Source organism: Electrophorus electricus, chromosome 20 (genome assembly GCF_013358815.1).
Source record: "Electrophorus electricus isolate fEleEle1 chromosome 20, fEleEle1.pri, whole genome shotgun sequence".
Classification (NCBI taxonomy): Eukaryota; Metazoa; Chordata; class Actinopteri; order Gymnotiformes; family Gymnotidae; genus Electrophorus; species Electrophorus electricus.
The window spans coordinates 4,839,203-4,858,770 of record NC_049554.1 but is presented as its reverse complement, the minus strand read 5'-3'; the positions used below and the strand labels follow the sequence as shown (position 1 = coordinate 4,858,770).

General features: G+C 41.8%; 1 protein-coding gene across 6 annotated transcripts; it reads right to left on the bottom strand.

Moving 5' to 3' along the window:
- Window positions 1–336: 336 nt before the first annotated feature.
- Window positions 337–18,846, bottom strand: zmynd8 (zinc finger, MYND-type containing 8). 6 transcript variants are annotated; one of them, XM_027023328.2, is made up of 22 exons: window positions 18,761–18,842; window positions 16,284–16,860; window positions 13,864–13,934; window positions 13,578–13,729; window positions 12,069–12,290; window positions 11,576–11,689; window positions 11,015–11,080; window positions 9,676–9,768; window positions 9,496–9,583; window positions 9,346–9,401; window positions 9,167–9,244; window positions 8,856–8,971; window positions 8,249–8,745; window positions 7,760–7,897; window positions 7,404–7,574; window positions 6,592–7,155; window positions 5,876–6,373; window positions 3,578–3,774; window positions 3,240–3,320; window positions 3,038–3,116; window positions 2,598–2,837; window positions 337–2,285 (listed from the first exon to the last, which is right to left on the bottom strand). In XM_027023328.2, exons 3-22 carry the CDS (start codon window positions 13,886–13,888, stop codon window positions 2,113–2,115), a joined length of 3,648 nt encoding a protein of 1,215 aa, XP_026879129.2. In that variant the 5' UTR covers window positions 13,889–13,934; window positions 16,284–16,860; window positions 18,761–18,842; the 3' UTR covers window positions 337–2,112. The 6 variants fall into 6 exon arrangements, with proteins under 6 accessions (XP_026879129.2, XP_026879128.2, XP_026879131.2 ...); XM_027023327.2 differs by lacking the exon at window positions 16,284–16,860 and having other exon boundaries at window positions 18,761–18,846; XM_027023330.2 differs by lacking the exon at window positions 16,284–16,860 and having other exon boundaries at window positions 12,069–12,212; window positions 18,761–18,846.
- Between the last annotated feature and the right edge of the window lie 722 nt (window positions 18,847–19,568).

Sequence of the window (19,568 nt, the reverse complement as noted above, 5' to 3'; positions counted from 1 at the left end):
GGGTCCTACATAGTATCATAGCTGTTCCCAGGACTGCACTATTCTGGTTGGAGATCTGAAATGTTGCTCCTGGGATGTGTTGGAGCCATTTTCCCAGTTTGGGGGACACAGCCTCTAGTGCTTCACTTACCACAAGAACCACTGCTGCTTCCACATTCACCTTCCACATCTTTTCAAGCTCTTCCTACAGCCCTTGGTATTTCTCAAGTTTTTCATGTTCCTTGTTCCCGATGTTGCTATCACTTAGGAGTGAGATTGATGAATCTGAATGCTATAATAGTCAAGGGTCACAGAGAACAAATGTATCCAAAATTCAGAAAGAAGCACCAGAAAGCATTAAGACCACCAAATCTTTATTTATGTACAATATGTAAACATTTGTGTTTTCTTGTACTATATACAGTGAATCCCCTGGATCTTTTTTTTCTAATTAAGAATAATGTCCTCATCTTATCAACAGTCAACAGTCAACATAATATTAGAGAGGCTGCTAAAAGGGTGATATTGTATGTGTTGTATAAACCTAAATTATGGCATTTTATAATACAACAATAAACCAGTGTTATTCAGTGTCTCAACTTTGGTACTCAGTCTGTTCTAGATACAGGTCCGATGAAAAAAAAATTATTTTCAAGTTACAAACTGATAAAAAAGTAACATATTAAGACTACTGGAAAAAAGTAAAGAAATAGCTCTATAATGTCTGTTATAACACTGAAGACTGTTTGAAATAGTTATTGTGATTTTAAAAAGAAAAAGACAAAACAGATAGGAATAAGACTCCAGTTGGACGCCAGTAATGTACCACTCAAAAACAGAACTTGAAAATGTGTACACTGGTGAGTGAAGAAGGCAAAAATGTTCTGAGGCATAGAAAAAATGTAAAGAATTTTTTTTTTTTAAGTATGTATTCTATTCAGAATTATAAACAATAAACAGGCTGATATCTGGTGGTGATAGTCATGTCTTACTGTACCATAATAAATTGTTAAAAAAATATCACACTTGGCAAATTTTAGTAGCTAATCTAATCAGAGATTAATTTTTACCCCCACGAGCAGTTTCAAATGGTTTTAGTGATGCATAAGCAACCTAAAAATAATGTAGTCTTTCGAACTTTATATTACCTAACAAAACATCTGGATAAATTAACATAAATATGAACATAAACTAGTATTCTTCTTTAAAGTCTATCAATTGTAAAAATAAAATTACATTAAATTAACAACCATATCCCATTTTTTCTTTTGTTATCCACTCTCATATAAAGCTTATACATTAGGAAAGAACATAAATTGCAGCGAAAACATAACTTTACTGCCACTTCACCAAGGCCCTTTTCCATAGTGACAGACATGACTTTAAGTCTATAAAAGATATTAGGTATCCTCTGTAGTTGGTCTTTTATATTTTACACTCAGACCTTTTTTTAACCAGTTGCTTTATTGCCTCACATTTGAGGCTGGCTGCTTCAGTCTCCATAACCTCACTCGTGATGCTGAGTCGCATGCTTTTTGTATTGAGACACATTAAAACAAAAAGATGCATTCTGCCCTGGTTCATGTAGAAAGATGTTCTATAGTTCTTGAACTAACTTTCACTCCAGAATGAAACATTAAATGCTAAACAAGTCTTAATTCTACTGAAATCCCACAAACATGAAGTAAGCACCATGGGATAACTGCAGTGTATTTAAAAAAAGAAATATTTTTGCAGGTTCATAGTGGTAATCCAGGTTGGCATTCTGAAGAAAAATGGACAAGCCTTTTAGAATGAAATTATGGACTCCAGAACACTAAGAATCAACTAAAAAAGGGCAAAGGAAGTCACTAAAGTGGAATTGGTTATTAAAGCATTAACGCTAGGCTTCAATAATGCATGTGTGGCACACAGGAGATTCAGTGACTTCTGTTTGGAACTTGAAATTGTTACTAAACAGACAAATTAGTCAGCTTCCCAAAATTCCACAAGCACAGCTTGGCAAGACAAAAACACAAAATACTTTTTTTGTTGTCTTTTTTTGTTTTTTTTTTTGTAGTGAATTATTCATCTATGTTTTGTACAGTTATGCAGGTGTAAGTACAGTTTTCAGACAGACTTCATGGGTCTGAGCTAGGACAGACTGACAGTGACATTGTCCTTAGATTTGTCAGCGTCACTGTCTTTGTCTGGGGGAGCTGCTGTGGACTCTTGCGGAGAATCCTGACTGCTGGTTGGAGGCCCGGAAGCTTTAGGAATGGCGTCCGTGCTCGACTCTGTTTCTGGTTCTTGCTGTGATGATGTTGCTGAAAAAACAGAACGGGTCTTGTTAGTCAGTGCCTCAGACATACTTCAACTCTCCTATCCAGGAACATACAAGAGTAAAAAAATAGGGAAGAAATATAAAAGACTATGTTTACAGCAATTGGTCTTATCTAGACCAACTTACATATTTATCAGTATGGCTGTACAAATGCTTCCTGGGAATTGAACCAATGACCTCGGTGTTGTTAGCAGGTGCTCTAGCTGCTCAGCCATGTGCTACAGGAGACTAGTGTCAACAGATCGGTAGCAGCTCTTAAAATGTGAAATCAGTGCAACAGTGCACTGTCTCCTACCAGACTGTGTGCAGGACTTCATGTGTTCAGGCCAGTGCGCCTGCTGGCAGGGGTAGTCGCAGTAGCTGGTGTTCCAGCAGCAGTAGAAAATGGCTTCCTTCTTGCAGTTGGCACACCACTGCTTCTTCTTGGTCTCATCCACAGCCTGCTGTTTCTCCATCTCCATCTGCTTCTTCACCTCGAATACCAGCCGCTCCCTCTCCTGCTCCAGGCTCTGTCTCATTTCCGCCATGGTCAGCTCTGAGACGATACACAAAACACACACTCCTAGACAAAAGGTCGAAAACCAAACGTTTTAAATGGCAAATTTGGTTCTCTTTATCTTTAAGCAGCCTAGGTAAATAAAATTAGAAAACTGATTTCTTATGTAGTTTGCTTATGTCTGCCGTGCAGGGATTAATTTGAATTCAGTGAAATTCCCAGATTAAAAAATGACAAACCTAAATTGTGCTTCATCTCGGACAACTCCTGTTGATGCAGCCATTGCAGTTTTTCAATTTCAATCCGTAACCGTCTAATCTGCAAAGCAAGCACACAGCACTGCAACCTTTGACGCACTGCCCTTGAAACTGCTAAGGATCTGATTTACTAAAATTTACTCAGAGGACTGTATTCACATCTCTGGACTTCACAAACACCCACTTCTGCTATTGTATTTCCTGAGGTGCTCTTGGAGAGGTCATTGTATATTTCAGTCATTGTTCCCTTGATTGCATCCATTATCTGCAAATACATAAAATAAATGACTGTTTATATAAACACATCTCAATAATGCATAGGACAGACCAGATGAACGACACTGTTACTAAAGCAACCTGCATCTATCTCTCTCTCTCTCACACACACACACACACCTAGGCTGCTCTTCAAAAAAAAAAAAAAAAAAAAAAACCATAATGCAAAGCCAAAGTGACTGCACAGGTTTTAAAGTCAACCTTCACTTGTCCATATCCACGTTGTGTGGAGAGGAGTCATCTTACTTTGCTAGTGTACTTTGCGATGTCAGCTGCCACATCAGCTGAGGTGGTGGGAATCTGCAGCTCTCCAGCCACGGAGGTTGCCGATAGGGTGGAACTCACTGTGGCACCGGTCACAATTGTTGCCGACACCGGCGCGCTGGTAACCAGGGTGACAGCTGAGGTGGACGTGCTGTGCGGGGCATCTTTCTGCTGGACGGCTGAGATAATTAAAGATGTTTTGGTTAAACTCTACATAGTGGGGCTCGCAACAGATCTGCTGAGCAGAAAGGTGTGAGTAGAAAAGTCATTAGAGCAGAGTTATTCAAATCTTAGTCTTGAATGAAAAAATTATAATCTGTATACACATAGAGGGCAGTATTGTCTGTCTGTCTGACTGACTGAGTGAGATAGACAATCATTCAGTATAACAACTGTCAGTCACAAGTGTAGGTTTCCCCAACTTGGTGGCGAGCTACCATCACATACAATATAAACTGAAACCAACATACTGTTACAAGCCTCTTCAGCAGAGCATGCTCCAGGTCATTTTGGGCTATGAAACCAAGAAGGCAATTCTTATTGAAGTAAACAAGCTGACCGAGCTAAAGAGGGATACAAATACTTGGCTACTGAAGAAATACAATGGCAGCCCACATACAAGGCCTTGGAGTCTGTTAAACAAGGTTAACAGCACTTGCAGCCAGACTGCAGAGTTACAATAAGAGAAGGAGCATGTACAAGAACAAATACTCTCTTCACTAAATAGTCATCCAAAGTATTGACTCAGTTACAGTGCAAAAACCCTGACTGTGGATACACTGAGAGATGAAACAGAACAATACTGAAATAGCTTACTGGAGAATGCATCATCACATAACACCAGTGCTTAACTGTTAAGAGACCTAATGGTGGAGCTTCACAGTCTCCCAGATCAGGAACCAGTTAGGATCACAAGAGCAGATGTCCGAGAAGCACAAGACAAAACATGAAGAACTGGGCAGAACCAGGGCCAAACATGATCTATGCCGACTGGCTTAAAGAATGCAACAGCTCTGCATTACTGCACAGCACAACAAATGAACCAGATGCTAATTACTGGCTCCCACCTGGACACACTAACACAAAGCAGAGCAGTACTTCTCATAAAAGAATAAAGGACCCCAACAAGGGACAAACACCATCCAACACAACAGCCTGTACACAACACCAAAGTACATTCCTGTCAGGAATACTAGCATCCGAACTGAATGTGCATATGTGTAAGTACATGACTACTGCTCAGAAGTCTCTCAAGCACATGAGCATTGCTATGTGTCTTGTTTTCATTCTGGTTCCTTACTCTGCCTCTTAGTCCCACCCTTTGCATGTGATTGATTTGTTAATTAGCCATGCCCTAAATATCCATTTCAGCTATTCCTCGTTTCCCCTGCCTGTATACACTCACATGTTCCCTCCATCATTGGCTTGGGGTTAGACAGCTTTTCATGCTGCATGTTACATTTCTCATAAGTCATAAGATCAAAGCCTTGCCATGCCAAGGAAGGGTGTGTCACATCAGATAAGACCCAAGGTAGCAGGGCGAAAGATATACAGAGAAACGCAACCAAGCGGCAAGCTGGACACCCCCCAAGTCCAAATGGGTGGAACCACAGAGAGTGCCTGGAAAACAACATTTAAGATCCTGTGGGACCTCGAGATGCAGACAAACAAGCAGGAAATGGCCAATCAACCAGACACAGTGATTGTAGATAAGATGCAGATAACAAAATAGATAATAATACATATGGTAGTCCCAAATAATGAAAAGACCCCAAAGAAGGAATATGAGCTGGAGAAATACCAGGGACTGAAAGAAGAAATGGACAGAATGTGTAGGAATAAGACCAAGCAGTCTTATCCCAGCAGTGATGGGAGCACTTGGGGCTGTGACCCCTAAATTGTGTCTGCAGCAGATCCAGGCAGTTCTCAGGAATGACACCACTGATCTCAGTCAGGAAGAACACAAGCCCATGAATACTGCACTGTGCCCTCAGAGTTCTAGGCCTAGCTGGCGTTAACGATACCCTGGACTCACACGTGTGCATGTTCTACTCTCCTCTGAAGAAAAACTAATGTAAAATAAATGGCAAAATATGCCTAAACATTAAACTAAAATTAAAATTTACTCTAGCAACCAAAATACCTCTAGTGACTAAAACTATAGTAAATTAATTATAAAACATTAAACTAAAACTAATTATATATTTCAAAAAAAAAAGGGTAAAACTACTTAAATAAAAGTAAGTTAAAATTGCTGTTGAAATTAACTTTGCCCCAGACCTTTAACAGCCTGTCGCGTCTGGTATCTCGTGCCGGCTGCAGGCTGTTGCGTGGACACAGGCGAGGGCTGCGCTTGCGTCTGCGCTAGTGCCTGCGTCTGCGCAAGCACTTGCGTCTGTGTGGTCGGCTGCGTCTGCGTCTGGCCCTGCTGCTGCCTCTGCACCTTCTGCATGTGCCACTTCTGAGAGGACGTCTGGAACTTGGCAGTGGGGTTCCACACCACGGCCCGCTGCACAACTGGCACAGTCTCCCGGGGCAGCAGGGGGCGCTGCTTTTTCACGGTGCTGGTGGGGGTTGAGGAGGTGGCTGCTGCCGGAGACAAGGTGGCATTGGGGGTGGTAGAAGAGGCGAGGGCCGTGGCGTTAGGGACCGCAGGCACGGTGACTACGTTCAGAGGAATCGCCATGGGAGACTGCAGGGGGTCTTTGAGGCCTGGTGTGGTGGAGAGGGTTGCAGGAGGATGGGACTGTGCAAGACTTCCTGTGACAGGGGCCTTACCTTGAGGGGGAAAAATACATCGTGGCCATTGTAAAGACACAACAAATTCATACTGAATAAAGATTATACAAATGAAATCTAAAATAAATCAAAATTTGCACCTAACATATGCATTAAGGTTTTAGGATTATCTTATTTGTTGACTATTTAGATGAAACTCGAAATCATGTGCCTGTATACGGTGCCCTGATAAAAAGTCAGAACACAGAGTAGGTTACCCTCCATCTTAGAAGCTGCAGGTTCTTTGAGTGCAGTGACAGCAGTTGAGTCTTTCCTGCTCCTCTTCCTCTCTCTTCCTCCTGGCTCCTCCCCCAGATCAATCACTAGCTCTCTCTCCGAGTCTGAGTCCATATCTGCGTCGTCAGACGCCAGCTGCCTGCTCTCCTCTGCCGTTTTGAGTTTGTCTCTTGCACTCGGAGAGGCCGGAGCTACTTTCAGTGCCGCTTTTGATGCTTCTTTGTCCAAGTCGATGGCTGGTTTCTCTTTCACTGGAGAGACGCTTGATCCAGCTCTCTGTGGAGTTTCACCTTTGGTCGCCATGCTAGGGGTTCCCGAGGCTTCTACACTGCTGTCCTTGTCTTCGCTAACAGGGGGCGACGGTTTGGGCTTCTTTTTGGATGGCTCTTTCTCTGTCTTGTTGTCAGTGGTGGAGTCCTGGACACTCTTTGGTTTCTGTTCGTCATCACTGGCGTACTCGCTGTCGCTGGAGTCAGACTTGTCCGAGTCTTCCGAGTCACTGTGCTCCACACCTTTATACACATCCTCAGATATCTCATCTATACCTGCACGCAGGACAGCAAAAGTAAAAGATACTACAATTACATAAACAATTTCAGAGAAAATTATTAAATTATTTACATTTCTACACTATAATTCAAATAATTCCACCAATGCTGCCTGCAAACATAAATAAAGAACTGTGAATTTCTAAATTCTAGCCTTTTTTTTTTTATCATTACATTTTTTTTGTTAATAATGCATTAATAACAACCATCCCAGACAGAATTTTTCCTGGTGGCCGCGAACTCACCCAGCTGTGCCTTGCAGCTCTCGATGGTCTTGTCCAGGTTGAGCTGGAAGCGACTCCTCATCTGCCTTTTGGGGGACGTAAGGGAGGCCTGGGGTCCCTGCTGCTGCTGCTGTTGCTGCTGTTGAACGGATTCACTCAACTCCTTCAGGTCCATCTCGGCCTTGCTGCGGTCTGGGGTGATGGGCAGGCAGAACAGGCGCGCGGGGATCAGGACCGGCTTTATAAATTACGACACAGTCAGCCTGTAACTTGCGGCCAAAGAGAAAATCTTAGCTGACAACTTATTGTTCATTTATGTTTGCAGAAGCAGCTCATTTGATCTATTGCATTAATCAGAAATGGAAGAAGCAGCCTACCGAGGTTTAGGTTTAGGATTCCACCTGTGGCAGGCGCTTTCTCCTGTTTGATGGGTGTACTGGGACCCGTAGAGTGGAATGGTTTAGGGCTGTCCACAGCGCTGCTTGCAGGACCTGCTCTGGAAGCAGCAGGGGACGCTATGGAGACCAGTGGGTTGGTTAAATTGTATGCATTTACTGCAGTTCAGTTAAGCTAACAATTAAGCTAACAGCTAACAGCAAATAAAGGAAAGGCTAGGTGCAGCATTTCTCAGTCCCAGTCTCAGAGACTCCATGTGCTACATGTTTTTCTTTGCTTTTTTTTTGTTTGTTTGTGTGCTTGCTTGCTTGTTTTTTCCACACTTTAATCCAGTTACATTCTCATCAGTGGATTTAGCAAGCTCAGTCAGACGTCCGCTCCGTCCACCTTTCATTTATAAATGGCAATTCATGTTCTAGAGTAGCACAGAGAGGTATGGTGTGCATCACGATGTAGCAGTCTGCTAGTACCTGTACTTTCAAGAGACTCTTCTCCTGTGCTGTGGTGGGGTAGCGGTACTCTGGCTTGGCTCTTTTCACCACCCTCTTGCTCACCATCAGAGCCAGTATGGGCAGAGGAGTTGGTGCTCATTGGTGAACGAGGTATGTCCGTCATAGAGATCCGTCTTCCAGTTCCTCCTCCACCAATCCCCCCTGACATCATGTTCTTGCCCACAAGCATCTTGGGTGATGCAGTCATGTCAAAGCTAAACTTGATCTTCTCCTGTTTTTCAGGTTTGACGGAGCCAGCGCTTGGGTTGGCAGGGTCAAGAAGCATTTGGAACTGGTTGTCGGGTGTGTAGGGCGTGCGGAACGGGGCATAATTGAACACACCAAATTTTTTGCGGATGTTTTCAACATAGACTTCCATCTCCTGCATTGCACTGTTGAATATGCTTTTGGTCTTCTTCACAGAGAAAGGGATCTCTTTAGACATGAGGTAGCAGTTGTTGATTGGTACCCAGGCTCTGAAAATGCAACAGAACAGAACTGAATAGAACTGAGTGAAACAGAGACGATCACGAGCCCACTCATTTCACTGAGTCTCTTTCATTTCAGTGGATCCACTATCTCTAACCTGTCATGCTGTCCAAAGAATCGAGCATCCACTTGTCCATCTTTGTCTCGTAGAGCTTTGGCAGGCCAGAAGGGAAACCCCTTAAGTTTGGCCCACACTAAAGGATGGGGGTTACTCTAATATAAACCACAAGTAAAATAAAGGAATAATTATTTCACTTGTCATAAGTTTTTTTTTCCATGCCATTTTAAACAGATATTGATAGACAGCTAATAGTACCTAAACATTGGGAACTGACAACTAGGTAAGAAAACACTTTTGGAAACTGTTTAAGAGAACAGATACATATTTATATGGTAGATACTACTTACACATGGCTCACAAAACCAGTTCTCTCTCTTCTGGCAGGCTGAAAGATAGCACTCTGGACAGACCTCAATTTCATTCATCTGGAGAGCAGACAAATAGTCTGAAACAACTAGCATCAATTTCTGCATGTTCATTTCAACTTTGGGATTTATTAAATTCCGTTAAAATCTGTTTTACTCACTTCATGTTCACAGATTTTTACTATAACTTTAGCTGTTGCTGTGAGCTTATGATTCCCTGGAGGGAAAATAAGATGTAGAATTCAAAATGTTTTCCAGCAAATCAATAATAAGAGACATTTCAACACAAGTCTAGGAGTGTTGTGTCCAACCTCCATTGTAAATAATACAGTTGTGCAAAATCCACTTCACATCAGCCAAGAACGCTTCAGTAGAGCCATATAGTTTCTTTTTGATATTCTAGAAGAGAGTGGGGGGAGGATCTTAAAAACTGCACACCAAAATAAATAACAAGCTACTGATGGACTAGTTTTTGAAAGATGCTCTTTTACCTTTTCTAATGTACACAGATCCATGGGATGAAAAATATACTCCGCATAATCGGGATGCTGCTCGAGACACACCGGCTTCTGAAACGGTTCTGTCTGGATTGAGAGAGAAAGAAGGAAAACACAGAGCCTCAGGAAGATGTGGCACTGCTAGGGGTTTCCCCATCCAGCCCTGCCTGTACTTTTTGTATCGCGGTCCACCAGAATCAGGTATTAGCCAGACCTCAGCTTCAGGGTGAGTGTCTGGTGCACAGTATACCTCAGATGAAGCAGACAGACTTTTTTCTTCCTCAAATAAATTGATTAGCCTCCGATTTTATAATGTATGACTTTTTTTTAATAAATAATGGCTTTTTTATTTTTCTTACTTTTTACAAAGGAGCACCTAGATAAATTGCCATCATGCTATTGTTCCATTTGGAACCACACTCACAAATACGTTTAACCAATGAGAGACTTCATTCCATGGTTTGACAAGGTCAAGACGTCAACTGTGCGAACAGCTGAAAAATGACCAGGCGAACAAAAGCAATCACAGCACTGCATCAAATGTGGTAGGAGAACTAAAAGAAGTCAGTTTACCTATGAAGCATCAATTAGCCTTAAGACCCCTCTTAAAACAGGGCCATGGTCAGCATCATTTCTGGTCCTTTCTGGATGTTTTCTGGACCATTACGCCAAAAGTACAGCCTGGGCTGTCACTACACCACCTCGTTTACCACCAATCACCACCCATAGAACCAGGGATTACGTCAAGAACATATCAGAGCTTAGGGGTGGGCAAAATGGCAGAGATGTAGTATCACGATGCTCGAAGACATCTACACTACAAATGATGTAAATCAGAATTTTTTTTTAATGTGTTTCGTTATAAAGGTTTATAGGCTGGACCAGAAACAGTGCTCCTTTAAAACCAAAAAGGGTTTAAAAAGAAAAGGTAAAAATGATGCAATAATTTTTTGGAGATGGCTAAAAAAAAAAAAACAGTATAATATTATTATACTAACACCTAACATCCAATCAGATTCTTGTTATGCCATGTTACAATGTGATACCACTGACTGCTAGTTACAAACTCTATAATTAGACTAAATCTTTATTTTTTTAAATTAAACTTGTAGCAGGTCAGTGTTCTAGAAGTACTACTGATAATACTGGTGACAACATTGGTAGTACACTTAGAGAAGTGTATCATCATGTAATTTATCATGATAATTCTAACATATCATATTGCCCACCCCTGCTACAGCACCACACAAACACCCCACTCCAAGCACATTAAAAGAGGATAGTGCAGAGAAGAGAGGATCTGGAATATGGTGGAGGGGCAGGTTTGGGTTACCCAATTATAAGCTTTTTTCTGAGAGCCAGGAGTATGGGATGACTGAGATGAAGTACGAGGCTGATCCTGAAAGAAAGCAAAGGTTTGGGATCTGTACATTCACCGTCAGAGGGCCGCTTAAAACCTACACCACTCTTAACCAAGCTCCTCATACAGAAAATACAGTTGGAGATCAGGAACCTCTGGAACTAAGCCCTGAAACTGACGTGAGGCAAAACAATAAGGACTTAACATTATTAAAACAGGTCCAGTTCTAAGTGGGCTGTCTCTAGGGTCAGAGGTCAGGAAGAGAGTGTATAAACCTTATAACCTGCTCTAGAACTTTACAGTGTGACAACTGGCTCTAAAATAATGAAAAACAAAATAGTAGTCCTTCTTTCTTTCTGAGTAGCATGAAGCATCTTCCAGGGGACAGCACTAAAGGCCTGGAGACGCAGGACTGTACGCAACTTCATCACTTCTTGTTAATACAGAGCACAATCCAACCACCGGCAGGCGTTTGTCAAACGAAAAGCTTTCAAATGATCAAATCAGCAAGAGACTAAGAGATGGGACACTTACACCTGGCTGTTTCATCTTCTGGAGGGCAAACTTAAGCAGGTAAGACAGCTGGTCTAGCGTGAGCATGGTCATCGCCTTGCTCTGAGTTTCGATGCATTCCGCTACTGTTATTTTCTGAAAGGCAAAAGCAAGAGTGATCTAGAAAATTATGCACTAAATTAGCTTTAGAAACATTTTTCATTTCAAGCTCTTTCTATCCCATATTTTATGCAACTATAATGACAGCTCAGTCTGTTTTTACTTCCGCAAGCATTTTCAGTCATAAAAGTGAATTTTCTTTAGGATTTTGCTCACGTAAATGTAAACTGACAAAAATGTTATTTCTTCTGTGAAAACACCTGTGAAGTTATTTCAATTTTTTTTTTTTTTTTTTTTTTTAAAAGCGCAACTCTCGTTGCCCAATAAAATATTACAAACAAAGCTTATTTTTCCCCTGCAGACACAGACAGTCACGTCCTCGCGTGCTGGTAGCAGTGCTAGCCTGAGCCAGTACCTCACACTCGGGGCAGAACCAGTCCCCTTCAGGCTCTGCTGCCAGTTTGAGGCACTTAGCGTGGTAGACGCGTGGGCAGAGCTCACAGCAGAGCACCTGGCCCTCTCGGTGGCACACCCAGCAGTAGAAGTCGTTCCTGCCGTCCTGCGGTACAACATCAACAGGGTCTGTGGTGAGTGCGGGCTGCTTCACATAGTAAAAGGGACCATGTCTTAGTTCGGACTGGAACGCAGGCAAGAGAAACAAAAGATTTGGGGTTTCAAAATACAGGTACTGCAGGTTACAAGAGACACAGGTAACACACATGAAGGATGCAAGGAATGATGAAGAGAACACTGTGCAGCATGCGTGGACAGTAGCACATTTCAGATTAATAGGGTTTTTTTTAGCTAAACTTTGTGAAACTCAGGAGAAGTGAGTCTAGCAGAATTCACCTCAGCAGCGCTGAAACTGGCCTTGCACGGCATTGTAACACTCATCACTGTCCTCGCTTGCCTTATTGTCAAAGTCTGGCAAATGAGACTTGATCTATGCAAAAGAAAACAGCCATAAACCACAACCTCAGTTAAGTAAATAAATTAATGCCAAAGAATTAGCAACCTCTTGATTACCAGTGACTGAATGGGCCAATGAATCACCTGACATTTAAAAGCACAACAGATATGACAGAGATTTATCGATACACAAAACTTTGAAATAAGGCAATCGAGGCACTGCATAAGTTCAGTACCAGTCCAAAATTTGGATACACCTCACTGAATGTATGGTTTTCAAAGCCTTAAAGGCATTTTAATATAATTGTAGGAGACGTTTATTATCAATGTTGTTTTTAAGACTGTATGACTGTGTTATGAACAGTGGTAATTGATACATGAATTGATTTCCAAAAGAAGACAATATATATTGAATATAAATAATAATAACAAACTTAAAAATTAACTTTAAGTTTAGTCCCTCACTCTGCAAGTGCTCAGTATTTGTTAGTTTCTTCAGGACATAGATGGCTGCTTCATGAAGCTGTTTAAGTGAAGCTGTCATCAAAGTAAAATCTGGCTACTTTGAAGAATCTATAACCCAAGACAGACAATGTTTGTTTAACACAACATATGCTATTTCATTGCTTCAATATCTCTATTGTTTCTTTAAAACAATTTAAAAACAAACCAAAATAGGTGTGTCCATATTTGGGACTGGTGCTGTATTTGGTGACCTACCAAGCACAAGAACAGTCTACAGAATAATTTTATATCTGCCCACATGTGAGCTGCAGTTTCAGCTCCCATTAAAGCTGCTGAGGTGTGACTATACGGAGAGCTAGAACACAATCGATCAACACTGCTTGATAACCAAGACGCAGAACTCTGTAAGAACGACTGACACCTTTTTTGGTACATCTTGTGTATGATAGCCAATATAACTTAATGCATCACCACAGAAAAAAGCGAGCAATGGCAAAGGTACTGTTAGGACTGGTGTTTGAGAGGCATGCGCATGACGCGCAAGGCTCACCTGATCTTTGCTGCTGTTGACAGCTCCTGGTTTCTTTTTCTTTTTTACGGGGCTTGGGGATGTTTCTGAAGGAGAGTGACCGTTGGAAGAGTGCGGGGGGCTGGACACCTTGCGTTTAGGAGCAGTGCGATCGACTGACCCCGGGTCAGACACTGCACAAAGCAAACATAAAATCACTCTAATAAAAATGTAAACAAAAAGCCCCAAATCAGGCCCTCTACAATACAAGGACTAGAATATATAGCTGTTTAATAAAAGGGAGAAGGTGACATTACAGGCTCCTCACCCTTGGATCGTGTTGCAATCTCCATCGCCTCAATCACATCTGACTCTGCCTTCACCTCTTCTTCTGCCAAACTGCCGCACACAAAAGGAAGCTCACTCATTATAACAAGCCTTTTAAAACACAATTTAGCATTCCTATAGCCTTTACATAGCCACCAAAAGTCCATAGTTTGATTTGCTTTGATGGCAGGTCAACTTGCCAAAGAAAGGAGTGTGAATTCAGGCTGAAGTCCCAGCTGTACCATCTTCTAAGACACAGGTGACTGCGTTCGCACTTGCAAAGGATGGCAAGGGTTCCTTCACCCTCCTCATTCCTACACAACATGCCAGTCAAGTTCCTGTGTGGTCATGCTTAATGTTCAGCCCTAAACATGTTGACACTTGACAATGCGCGCTTGGGAGCTTGAAAATACACCACAACTGTTTGCATAGGCATAAGACAAGCTGTGTGCTCACCTCTGGCCTGCTGCATCAGTATCTAACTTTACCAAGTGAACTTGCCTCAATATAAACACACAACGTAAACGAAAAACCTGTTTTGCAAAGGATTTCAACAGTTTTTCAGCCAGTTCCAGCACGACTCATAACAACATGGCTCTTGGAGGGAGAAACCGAAGACAGTTATGTTTACTTGGTAAACATGATTATTGCAGAAAACAAAGCTTGCATGGAAAGGTTTGCAAACTGGGGTATTTATAAAAGTCAGTTCAGTGACCAAGCTGTAGAGTCACTGAGAAATTTCAATTGACCGGTTAAGGAAGTAGAGGTGCGGGGGGGGGGGGGGGGTACAGACGCTTTGATGCAGCCAAGAAGTCTCATTGAATTTGTCGTCTCCGGTTTGTTATTTCCACCTCTTTGAATGTGGAAGACAGAGAAGTTTCTCAGTGAAAGAGCTCCTTTGACAGAAGCTTGAGGTCTCCCTGAGAGTTATTGCAGAAGGCTGTTCACTAAAAGAAGTCTACAGTCCATGGGCAAATACTGACAAAAGGAGTCCTAATGCAGCAAACACTTCATTTGTAAATAAACATGAACAAATCACAATCGGCGAGAAAGTCTCCAGGAAGAAAACCTTAAAGTCAAACCTTACTGTGAAAAATATCAGATGGTTTTCCTTTAAGATCTGACAGGCCATGCCTCAGAATCCAAATGAAATATTTAGCATAAATACACTGCAAAGATTTAGGATATGAATGCCTGTGATAATAATAATAATCACACACACACACACACACACACACACACACACACACACAGACACACACACACACACACACACACACACACATACATACATACATACATACACACACACACACACACACAAAATGTAAATCAGAATTATCAGCTAGAAAGGTAAAGTAACAGGGCTGTGCATGATGGTCTGAAAACTGAATAATATATCGAGAGGGTGGGGATGAAATGGCTTTCCTTCACTCCAGAATGCCACCAGCAGCACGCAGCCAAATCACGAGGGCAGCCATGCAAAAACAGAGATAGTTAAACATTAAATCACTTGCCTGATGAATAAAAAAATAATGTATGGAATCACACAGATCCTGATAAGCCTACTCTTAGCATTCCAGGCTTCCAAACTCACACACAAACACGGTGATGGCCTTACACATGACGCAATGAGCAAAGGGTACGGTATCATGAGTGTTTTAATTCCCTGCCTCACAAAATGTTTTGAACCCTTCAGCCAAGCAATTTCAGCCATGCAGTGATGTGCTCGTCTCTGTTGCAGGCTGGCAGGCTCCAGGATGACAGCCAGCCAGCCAGCCACTGGTGCTGTGTTTCTCCTCCCCATGCCCACCGTCAAGAACACAGCCATCCGCTATCTGCAGCACACACACTCGAGCAGTCTAAACAAAGACTAGTGGGAAAGGAGAGTTGGGATGTCTATTTCTGCATGTTTGCCTATGACTCAGTGAGGCTGAGAGGTAAAAGCCTCATTCGAACACAGTTTAAAAATGTGGCACTGTGTGGCTTTTTAAGAGGCATTTTGAAAATAAATGCCACCTCTCAGAAAACATCATCATTCTTTAGGAGGCAGTAAAATCTTCGCCTTCCCATACGTGTGTTTAGGTCTTATTCTTGCGTTTTCACTCCCATTCTGCATCTCTAGGAGAGAACATGAAAGAACACACACACACACACACACACACACACACAACAACATCTGCAGCACTTGGCCATCTTGGCCTCCTTCTTTCTTAAACCCTGCATGCACCATGTATCCCTGTGTGTCCTCAGCCACAAACATTTCTCTTGCACAATCAATACCACCATCTGCACCTGGCACAAACCTTCATACAGCAAGGCAGCGCAACACATAGAAAATCATTCCTTCTGTTCATTAAATCACATCACACTAACATCACATTAAGTTCAATGTAAAACAATTGACACATAACAGCATACCTTAAATTTTCTTTACGTGCACAGTACAGATTCTTCAGGCAGGGCCCTTTTTTAATTTTTTTTTTTCTCAATTATAATAGCTGTAAGGGATGAGACAAAGATGGGTGCAGAATTTTCCAGAAGGGCCTTGCTCTCCCTGCTGCTCTCAGTGCGATTGTCAATCTTTAACCTCAGCTGTGGGCTGCCGATTGGTTTGAGAGCCACACGGAGGCGCGTGATTGGGCGGTAGATGCTGTGTGGCACGCTGGCTCTCTCTGCTCCCCTCTCTCTGCTCTGATCCACTGCTGCAATGCAGGGTAGAGTTGCTTCTGCCATCAGCCATCAAAAATACGCTCCAAACCACACTCCATTTCTCCCAGAAAACCTTCACGGAGAAGGAATGCGTGTGTGTGCCCGGGATCGCTCCTGCAGCACTGTGACAAACGCACATCAGCCAGCTTCTCTTCCCTTCACCTCCTTTCTCTAATGGCTCAGAGCGGTCTCAGGCGTCCATTTTGTAGACGTTCTAAGCTCGCCGTGGCAACGGTGAGAACACAGGCTTTGCCAGTAGAGCGGCTCACAGGAATGCAGCAGGGGCCTTACACGCACACACACACACAGGCACGGAGACAAAGCACAGAACCAAAAGCAAAACATCACCTGCCTTTGAAGTAAACAGCTGTTCTTAGACAATACCCTGTTATAGCTTCCATTTTAGCTCTTCATTCACAAGGATTGACAAACAGACAACCACCAAGTTTATTTCATAATATATATATATATATATATATATATATATATATATATATATATATATATATATATATATATATATATATATATATATATATACACACACACACATACACACACATACATATATACACATACCGAAAATGTAAGAAAAATAAATAAATAAATTTTTAAATATATAAATTCTTTTTTTTTTTTTTACATTTTCAGTGTTTGTGTGTGTGTATGTATGTATGTATATACCATTGAAATAAAGTGGTTTTATATATATATATATATATATATATATATATATATATATATATATATTAAAAAAACATGCATATAGTAATTACCACTCGTGATTATAGTATAGTCACTCTTGCTAAAGTTATTCTGTGGTCTGGACTGCATTATTCTGGACTGCATTATTCTACCACTATAAGCCTATTTTAACTGTGATTAAAAGATTAATAATCAACTAAAAAAACACAAAAACACAATTTTTAAAGCACTGCTTAAAATGCAACAATATGCTGTGTATTCAAACACAGCCTTTAACCACAATAAGGCCAGGCCATCAGTCAGGATCTGAGGGGCTTTAGTCCATCAAAGCACTGGAAGCATCGTAACACAGACCTGGCTTCACTCGAGGACACCAGCCTCCTGCTGCTCAGGGGACAGATATTTTGGCCTGAGAGACCATGAATCTAACCACTTTATTTCAATGGCTTCTCCCATATGTCCCCACTCTACAAACAACCCATGAAGTCATTTCCTGAAAACAGCTTACACTCACACAGTAGCAGTCAAAATACTCCCTACAACACATTGCAAACAATTCTTGATATATTCTGCATATGCCTTAACTGCAGTATGCTTGTCTTTATAGCCTAGCTGAGGTCCTAAGCGATTTCTGCATAAAATGATCTAGCCTCCCGTCTCAGTTGCATGTGTACAGTACAGAACATGAGGCCTGCAAGCCACATGCCCAAAAAGGGAAGGTGACTGAAATGGCGGCCGGCCCCTGCAAGACTCGTGCTTTGACAGAACAATTGTACTCAGCTCACCAGGCCCAAATCAATGCATATTAAACCCAGAAACTTTTCAGGCTGAAACTGAAACCAAGTAATGTGCAAAAACTAAAGTTCATCTGTGTGCATAATACAGACTTCTATTTTCTATTCTGTTGGCAAGTTGGTCTACCAGCAAAACCAAAGCAAACTCCTGTTGCTTTTTTATGGATTCGCCTACAGTTGAGACCAAAATTCAGTGTCGGCAGTAAATCAACAATTTCAGTAGTGCATATACTGCAAGCTGTGAGTCAACACTGCAGCTGAGACTCTCTGCCATTCTGCAGTTCAGGTTTCCCCTTCCAGCCTTGGCTGCTGCCTAGGCTACAGGGCCTTCCATTTTGAGAAGGCTGGCCTGTGACAGCACCTCACACTGCTGTGACCCTCTCCCAATCCTGCTCCCTGTGGCCTGATCAACACCACAGCAGGGAGAAAGCACAGAAGGTCATTTTTGTCATGGTCGTCTGTGTACAGGGCTCACGGCTATAGCAGAAAGAGAGAGAAAGAATGACAGAGAGAAAGAGGCAGACAGATTGCTGAGCCCTGTTCCTGTCAGGATCCAGATCTGTACAGTTGGGATAGGATTTCTTTCACCACCACCCCAGATTAAGAAAATTATTTATGTGTCAATACATTAAACAACATTGCCAGGAACGCTAAAGAGGAAGTGAAACAATAGAAAATCAAGCTTACCTCTGTGGATGCATGGCTAAAAAGACCTGTGTGTAATGTCAATGCTTATTAAAACATGGAGGACAACCCTCAGCCCTCTCTCACTACATGAACACAGCCTCGGCACTCCAAACCAGCCGAGCCAACATTCTCATAAAAGCCGAGCAGTGATTGGATGACGCTGACTTGCAGGATGGAAGCCAGCAGCTGATTGGCTGAGACATTTCCTGACTGAGTGCCTTTTGTTTAGCACAAGCAGGCTGTTGCTGTGTTAAGGACAGAGGGAAAGGATCTAGGCCTTAACCCAGGAGTGCAAAGTTAATCAATCCAAACCCAACCCGATCCTGATATTTTTTAACATCTACCTTAGGACAAATAAATATTTTAAGCTTTAAGATGGATATTTAAATAGGAAAGCAACATAAAGGTTTCACAGCACAGGTCCAAACCCACCCAGCTGAAAGGGGCCATTGTTTCTGTGGTCCTTCATTAAAGTTAAATGGGCAAGTCAAATAAAATTGTATGCAAACAAGGAACCCTTCACTGAAGTCAATACCTTTTTTCTAAATGTACATTATGCCTTGAATTATCTAAAATACTTTAAATATACAATAATGGCAAATATATTGTGTACAGGCAATAATCTTAATTCTGTCACAGACCTTTGTAATAATGGTAAAATTTTCACTGGCAGAATTGGTCATTTTTATGGAAGATAGGTGTTTATTGAGTAAGTTTAGTCAAGGTGGTATGGGGCTTGACTGTAAAGTATACTATATATGACATGATGAATTAGGCATTTCAAATTCCATATTCTGAAACACACTAG

Coding starts and splice junctions, on each gene's coding strand:
- zmynd8 (XM_027023327.2), bottom strand. Junction 7,898..8,248: donor AGAGTCTCTTGAAAGTACAG/GTACTAGCAGAC, acceptor TGGTCTCCATAG/CGTCCCCTGCTGCTTCCAGA. Junction 3,117..3,239: donor CAGGAAATACAATAGCAGAA/GTGGGTGTTTGT, acceptor CTTGCTTTGCAG/ATTAGACGGTTACGGATTGA.